The 8,054-nt window shown below is 51.9% G+C and overlaps 1 protein-coding gene across 1 annotated transcript; it reads left to right on the forward strand.

Moving 5' to 3' along the window:
- Positions 1-388: 388 nt before the first annotated feature.
- TNFSF9 (TNF superfamily member 9) lies at positions 389-4,023 on the forward strand. Its single transcript, XM_064479807.1, has 3 exons — positions 389-652; positions 1,224-1,254; positions 2,205-4,023. Exons 1-3 carry the CDS (start codon positions 389-391, stop codon positions 2,651-2,653), a joined length of 744 nt encoding a protein of 247 aa, XP_064335877.1. The 3' UTR covers positions 2,654-4,023.
- Positions 4,024-8,054: the final 4,031 nt, after the last annotated feature.

The following is an 8,054-nucleotide window of genomic DNA, read 5'->3' on the forward strand; positions in this document are numbered from 1 at the left end:
TCCCTGGGGGAGCCCCAGCGCTGGGGACTAGGGAGTGATAAGAAATTGGGGAAAGAGGCAAAGCGACAGAGAAGCAGAGAGGCACGGAGAGATAACCGGGGAGACACAAGGAGAGATAACTAGGGAGAAAGAGGATTCAGCGAGGGAGAGCTTGGAGGGCGAGGGACAGAAAAAGAGATGGAGAGAGAGAGATCCAGGGAAGAGAAAGCGAGGGAAAGTTCGGACAGAGGGTGGAAGGTGCGGGGCGGGGCGGGGCGGGGCGGGCGGGAACCACCCTACTGGGCGGATCCCTGGGATCCCCAGCGGCCACTCCCCCGAAAGCGGGGCTTCCGCCTCGGGTATAAAGCGCGGCGCGCCGGACCCGGGCCGCAGCCGCCCGCCGCCGGCCATGCGCTCCAGCACCGACGTCGCCCCGGACCCCGAAGCCCAGCGTCCGCCCGCGCCCGCGGGCCGTGCCTGCGGCCCGCTGCCCTGGGCGCTGAGCGCCGCTCTGCTGCTGCTCGCCGCCGCCTGCGCCGCCTGCCTGGTCCGCTCCTGGGCCGCGCCCGGGGCCCCGGTCTCGCCCAGCCCCGGCCCCGCGCCCAGCCCGAGACTCCCCGAGGGCCCCGAGCTGGCGCCCGACGCCCGCGCCCGCCTCCCCGACCCTCCGCAGGTAAGATGCGCCCCGACCTGGACCCCGGGAGAGACCCCTACACATCTCCGTCTGGTCCCTCCCGGGAGGCCCTTTCCGCACCCCAGACCGAGGGTGGAGGGACCCCTATCGTCCCTCTTGGACCTTTGAAGGCACCCCTCTTTATCCAGGACTTCGGGGGGCACCCCTTCTCATCCTGCACCCCCGTGAGGCCCCACCTGCATCCCAGGCTCCAGGGGACACCCTTTCTCCCGAGATGGGGCACTTTATCTCCAGCCGCTAAGGAGGTTCCCCATTTCCTAACTCCCGGGAGCCTCGGTTTTCTCTCGGACTCTCGGGGTACCCCGTTTCCCTCCTAAGACTCCCCAGTGCCAAGTCCCCCCGGAGGGACTCTCCCCCCCCCCCCCCCCCGTGTCCTCGCCGACAGCGGGGCTGGGGCAGCACGGCTGTGTCCGGGCGTGTGTTCTTTCGGAGCGGGGAGGGAAGGAGGCGTGAGCTCCAGGCCAGCGCAGACCGCGGAGACCGGCCTTCCAGGGGGCTGGGGGAGTGGAGGGGGACCTCCATCCACTTTCCGCCTTCCGTCTCTCCACAGGGCGCGTTCGCGCAGCTGGTGGCAGAAGATGGTGAGTGACCTGTGCCGCTCCCCACGACGAAGTTGGGGCGGGGGGCTGTGGGGTGCACTAAGGAGGGGAGCCCCGGAGAGGGAGGCTCCCTCTCTGACCCCATTAGACCCTCTTCCCCTCCTCCCTTTCAAAAGTGGCCCCTCCCTTCTTAGAACCTCATCCATCCCTCTCTGGGTCTCCTCCTCCTCTGACCCTCATCTGTGCCCATCTCAGACCCCTGCCCTCTCAGAGCTGGAGCTTGATTCCCCAAATCCCAGCCAGTCGGGTCTCTCCTATTTGGCTCTAGGAGATCGAGACCCTCCTCCCCAGGCCTGGTTCCCCTCCTCCCTTCCAGAAACCCTCCTTTCCACTCACTGCCCCTTCCCCTTCCCGAGACCCTCCTCCCCTTCCCCCTTTCTGAAACTCTTCTCTCCGCCTCCTCCCTCTGCCCCTCCCCCTTCCAGACTCTCCTTCTCCTCTTCCTCCTCCCTCCAGACCCTTCCCCCCACCCTTCCCTCCCCTCCCCCCCACCCTTCCCTCCCCTCCCCCCCACCCTTCCCTCCCCTCCCCTCTTCCTCTCTCTCCTGTGGACTCTTCTTTACATGTCCTTCCCCTCCTCCTTTCGGACTCCTGCCACCTCCTTCCGCTCTCTCTTAAGGAGACCTTTCTCGCATCTTCGCTCCTTGGAGTTCTCTCCACCACCTCCTCCTGTCCCTTTTCCTTAAAATCTTCTACCTCTCTCGAAGTCCCCTTGTTTCCTAATCTCAGCCTCTTCCTCCCTCCCCCCTGTACCCCCTTCACAATCCCCCTCCTCACCCCCTTCAGAGTCCCCTCCTCCATTCTGTCCAGTCTCTCTCCCCACATCCCCCTCACCTCCCTCTCCAAACCCCTTCCTTTCATCCGTCAGAGCCCCCCCCCCAGGGCTGCACCTCTCCCCCACGTGCTGAGTGTACCCCTCCTTCCTCCCACAGTACAGCTGACCGAAGGGCCTCTGCGCTGGTACAGCGACCCGAGTCTGACAGGTGTGACTCTTGCGCCGGGCATGAGCTATGACAAGCAAACACATGAGCTGGTGGTGGCTGAGGCCGGAGTCTACTATGTTTTCTTGAACTTGGGTCTGAAGCGAGTGGTGGCCAGCAACAGTGACAGCAGCTCTGGCTCCGTCTCCGTTGCCCTGCACCTGCAGTCTCTCCATGCCAGGGCCGCATCCCCGGCCCTGACCTTGGACCTGCCACTCCCATCCTTGGGGAACTCAGTGTCTGGTTTCCGGGGTGGCCTGCTGCACGTGGGTGCCGGACAGCGCCTGGGCGTCCACCTGCACCCCGCGGTCCGGAAGTCCCGTACCTGGCAACTCTCACAGGCCACGGTCTTGGGCCTCTTCCGTGTTGCCACCGAAGTCCCGGCTGGACTCCCCTTGTGACAACTCATGTGACCCCAAGCCCTGGACCAAGACTGAATCTTGCCTTCGTTTGTTGGGGCCCTTGGTGATGGGGCCCGGCTACTCTACCTCACCAGGCTGGGCAGGGGTCCGTGCTGCTGACCCCCTCTTCCAGAACTCTCCAGGTCCCAACGTCACTCCTGCCCTGAGTTGGACTCTTGGTATTTATTCTGAGCCTGAGCTCAGACAGTGTACATTATATTAATCCATTCAACTTATATTTATTGAGCTTCTGCTCCGTGCCAGGCACTGTGCAGGGCTAGAGAAACATCAGCAAGTGAAAAAGAACCCCCTCCCCGCCAACCCTTATTTATGTTAATATATGAGAAACGGAGATGCATCCCCAGCCCCACCATGAGATTTGTGGGGCTTGCTTGTGGGGGTCCAAGTAACTCTGCAGTGTGAGCGTCATTCATTATGCAACTCTTCTCCAGCATCTGCTGTGTCAGGCGCTGTTTTAGGTGCTGGGGACACAGCCATGGGCAAGACAAGACAAAACCCCAAGCTCCCAGCTTTTGCCAAGCTGATGGTCAAATATGCTGGCTGACCTCACGACTGAGTGTGTGTGACCCCGTGTACCTGGGCCATGTGGGAGGCTGAGATGGTCCATGGTATTGGATAATAAAATATTTATTAGTGTAAGAACTGATAATCGAACAGGTACTATATGCTGGATTATGAGTTATCTTGAGACTTACAACTACCCTGAGCCTTAGGGATTTTATTATTTCCGTGTTACTATTATCTAGGGTCTTGAGATTTTTTTTTTAAACCTGTACTATATCTGGTGGTGGAAATACTGTGTAATGTCATTCTGCAGAACATTACTTGCTTACTTGGTTCAGTGACAGCACACTGGTAACTTACATTCAGCCACAGTGGGAGTATTTACACCATGGAAAGTGGCAAATGCTACGAGTCAGGGCTTGGTTTATTCTTTGTTGATTGTCTATACTTAAAGGGATGGAGAAAAAGATGTTAAACGTAGATTAGACTTAAGCATGTCTTGTCTGTAGCTGTTGCATTGTGAACAGCACACACATCGAGGAAGTCACTCTAGCGTTTTCAAACCCTTATCTGATTTGGCAAAAGAAATTGCTCATATCATCGAAAAGCAAGTGAAGTGTGGACGCATATCTTCATTGTTCCGTACCATCTCAGTCTTTAAAGGAAAATTCCAACCTCCATTCACTTGTTTGCCACTTGCCAGCATAGGCTGGCTCTGGGTACGAGTGGGAAAAATCAAGGAAGGTGTTCTGTGAGAATCAATTTCGGCTGTATGGAATTTGCAAAGCAGACACATTTTATTTTTGCTGGTGACATTTATAATAAACACACGTATTCATTTCTTCCCCTCTGGAGAGCTGGCTGTGAAAAAACACCACTTTCCCCCTCCCTACAGACCTGGCGGCTCCCTCAAACCCCATGATTTCCCCACCATGCAGGTCTTCTGCCCATTGGCTCATATAAACCAGCTGGACCTTAGCTCCTGGGGCGGGGGCGGATAAGGAAGTCTCCATGGAGCGGGTGATCTTGATGGGACTTAAAAGGAGGGACGGGGGATGTGGGAGAGCTTAGTGTATGCTGGTCAGATTGGAGGGTGGGGGATGGGCACTGAAGATGGGGCTGTGGAGGCGAAAGTCATTTAGCGGACCCATCTCCACCCAGCTGGAGAAGTTTGTTCCTAGAACTGACACTGAGCTGAATATGGCCACGCCGGGCACTAAATTATCAAACTAGCTCCATACTAATTGGCAAATGCCTGTTAGTCCTCACCCCTATTGCTGGATGCTTCCCCTGGACCTCTAGGGTGGCCCTTGTGACCCAGCATCCAAAGCGTTAACACTGGGATGGGTGGGGGAAGTGTGCGGTCCAGGGTCCAGCCTCAGATCTGGTCAACTTCGGTCTACATTGGTTGCTGCGCATTTTGACTGTCTCCTCTGGCGCAGCTGATTGGCTCAGGGTGGGTACATGACTCAAGCTGGGCCAATCAGATCTCCTTGGCAGGAATGTGGGCGGACCTGGCTTCCGCAGATGCTATGAGTCAGGGATTGGAAGGTGTGTGAGAGAGAGTCATGAAGGGGTCCATGTGCAGAGAGAGATGGGAGGAGGACCGTGCCCCCTCCAAAGGCCCTAGGGAAGAATCCTTCCCTGCCTCTTCCAACTTCAGGGGGTCACCCACAATCTTTGGGGTTCCTTGCCTTGCAGCTAGGTTACTCCCAGCATGGACGTGAATTCTGGGGGGACACTTTTCAACCACATACGTCTAGTATCTACTTTTGGGGACCATGAGAAACTTGAATGCCCTCCAATAAATTTCCTGTTAAAGTGGATTTTGTTCTGTGCCACCTCTAAGACAGTGGTCCCCAAGAATGAAGGCCCTCAAGGCCATTGGTGTCTTTCTTGGTGGCTTTGGGATCCCGGACACCATCCTATTTCCTGTGTTATGTTGAGGATGGGTCTGAGACCCCCAAACAGAGTCCCTTAGCCCCTCCTGCCACAGCAGCCCCATAAGATGAATCTCCAGTGACGGAGACAGAGTGGAGAAGCCAGCAGCCTTGATCCAGTTTCCTGTGTGAATGTATGTGTGTTGGGAGCAGTACGGTGAGGAAGGACTGGGGATGGGTATGCAGAGCATGCTTTTTTTTTTTTTTTAAATAGTGTTAAGGACACTTCCCATGAGATCTATGCTCTTAACAAAATTTTAAGTGCACAACACAGTGTCGTTGACTAGAGGTCCCATGTTGTGCAGCAGATCTCTGAAATGTATTCATCTAGTGTAATGGAAACTTCTTACCTGTTGAACAACAGCTCCACATTTCCCCCTCCCGCTAGCCTCTGGCAACCATCGCTGTACCTTCTGTTTCTAGGACTTTGACTTTTTAGATACCTCATCGAAGTGGGCTCGTGCAGGCTTTCTCTCTCTGTGTCTGGCTTATTTCACTGAGCATCGTGTCTTTCAGGTTCATCCGTGTTGTTGCAGATGGCAAAGGTTCCTTCCTTTTTAAGGCTGAATAATATTCCACTGTATGGATGGACTACAGTTTCTTTATCCATCTGTCGATGGACATTTAGGTTGTTTCCATATCTTGGCTATTATGAATAATGCTACAATGAACATGAAAGTGCAAATCTCTCTTTGGGATTCTGATTTCAGTTCTGTTGGCTATGTCCCCAGAAGTGGGATTGCGGGATCATACAGAATATGCATTTTAGTGTCATAGAGAGCTGAGTTCAAGCCCTGGTTCTGGCAGTGCTTGCTAAGCTGTGAATCCTTGGGCAGACGCCTTCACCTCTCTGGGCCTAGTATCTTCAATTGTCAAACTGGAAAAAGTTTTGTATTTCATGGGCTCTTGGGAGTGTTAAGTCAGCTGATGGGTTTAATAGCAAAGTGCCTGGCATTTACTTTAATATGTGGAAGCTGTTGTTATTATTACACCATTCAGGTCACAGAGAGATGGCATCTAAGGTTCATGGTAAATCGGGTTAGGTGAAGTGAGTTCCTGGTAGGGAGAGCAGCATGTATCAAGGGCCAGATGTAGGAGTGTGGCTAGATAGTGTGAGATAGGGCTGAGGGGTTCAGACCATGCAAGCTCGTGAATGACAGCCCAAAGCTTTATCCCAAGGACAAGGGAGTATCAAGAAGACAGAGGTCAGATGAGCTTGTTAGAACTAGATCCCTCTGGAAGGGGTGCAGACTTGGATGGGAGACAGAGAAGGGAGGCCCATGGAATCACCCGGTGAGAGATAGTGGAGGGTTGGGATGGAGTGTTGGCTTTGACAATGGAGAAACAGTGAATGCATATGGGAGAGAGATGATAGGAGGGTTAGGAGTTGGTGAGACTCTGAACATCGGTGAGATGGAGGAGATGGAGGCGCCAAGACTTTTGGCCCATGCAACTGGATAGATGGTGGAGGCCTTTATGGATTTGGGGACCTGGATGACCACAGGTCACTCTGAGATATGGAATTTCCACATGCCTTTGAAGTGACCGAGTGAGAATGTTAAGTCAATTCTCATAAGTGGCTATGCTAACTCTTTGGCTGGGATGGAAATTCGAGAGTTGTTTGTATATTTCCATACTGGGCATTTTGGACAAAGATGAGATCCCTTAGAAAAACAGGTTAAGAGGTAGCAGGAAAGAAGGTCTTAGACCAAGAGCTGAGGAACCCCAATAAACAATGGTTCCGTGGGAGGCCAGGTTGCACGAAAGCCTGAAAAAGAGCAGCCAGACAGGAAAGAGGAAACTCAAGATTCCAAGGAATCTGTTTCAAGAAGGAAGTAGTCAATGGTGTTGGCCAGTGCTGACAGTCAGTTAAGATGAGAACCGAAAATATCTACCAGATTTTGAATCATCAGAATCATGAGTGGCTTTTATAAGGGTTATATTCAGGAGTATGAATTGATCTCAGTACATCAGAGTGACTTGAGAAGTTAGTAACAAGTATAAAATCTGAGATCACCTCTATAGATATTTTCTTTAAAAAAGTTAGTATTTCGAAATCATTCCAAATTTAGAGAAACATGTTACACAAATAACAAAAGTACAAAGAATGCCTCCATATCCTTTACCCAGATTCACCAAATTGTTAACATTTTGCCCCATTCACTTTATCATCTGCTCTGTCTCCTTTCTTCCCCCGTCATACTGTGACTATAAGTTGGAAGTATTCATTTGAGTCAGATGCGGTCAAATTTATTAAGAAATAAAACCAGAGGACATCACATACTCAGAGGTTGGGGCAGTTCTAGGAAATTCCTAAAGGTAGCATGAGTGAATTCAAGAAGTGGGAGGAAGTTTGGGGGCATTTGTCAAGGTGATTACACAGAAAGAAACATGGGGGCTAGCTGGCTCAGCTTTACCCTCTCTCTGGCCCACGTACTAAGCAGATCCAATGATGTAATTTGCCTTTTGGCTAATTCGTTGGATAAAATATGCACAAGTTACTAGCATTCCCTCTTCAGAGTCAAGTTACAGCAAATCGAACAGGCAGGGGAACAGGAATTTTCAAACAAAAAATGAGCAGACAAGTAAAAACCACCAGGTATGTGACTGAAATCACATGCTGTGGAAGAGACATTCCAAACTCCACAAAAGCAGAAAAAAATGAACACCTGAAGAAATGAAGCTAATAGAACAAATAAAAGACTACAGCATAAATTAAAATCACTTCCCTAGAAAAATTTTATTTCAGATTAAATGATATTTACATTCTCCAATAATAAAGTCTGTAAAGATACTCCTTCAAAGTTGAATCAAACTTTCAGAGAGATGAAAGTTTAGACATTAAATACTATTGCTCATTAAGGTTCAAAGACATTAAAGTGCAAAGGAGGTGAGTTACCAGAGTGAGATTAGAGAACACTTTTTCATTCACTCAT

This window comes from Camelus dromedarius, chromosome 27, assembly GCF_036321535.1.
Source record: "Camelus dromedarius isolate mCamDro1 chromosome 27, mCamDro1.pat, whole genome shotgun sequence".
Taxonomy (NCBI): Eukaryota; Metazoa; Chordata; class Mammalia; order Artiodactyla; family Camelidae; genus Camelus; species Camelus dromedarius.

What these genes read in the sequence shown, in the direction of transcription:
- TNFSF9 (XM_064479807.1), top strand. Translation starts at nt 389, where the DNA reads ATGCGCTCCAGCACCGACGTCGCCCCGGACCCCGAAGCCCAGCGTCCG. An exon ending in GCCTCCCCGACCCTCCGCAG is followed by an intron (nt 653 to 1,223) that starts GTAAGATGCGCC and finishes GTCTCTCCACAG; the next exon opens with GGCGCGTTCGCGCAGCTGGT. An exon ending in GCAGCTGGTGGCAGAAGATG is followed by an intron (nt 1,255 to 2,204) that starts GTGAGTGACCTG and finishes TTCCTCCCACAG; the next exon opens with TACAGCTGACCGAAGGGCCT.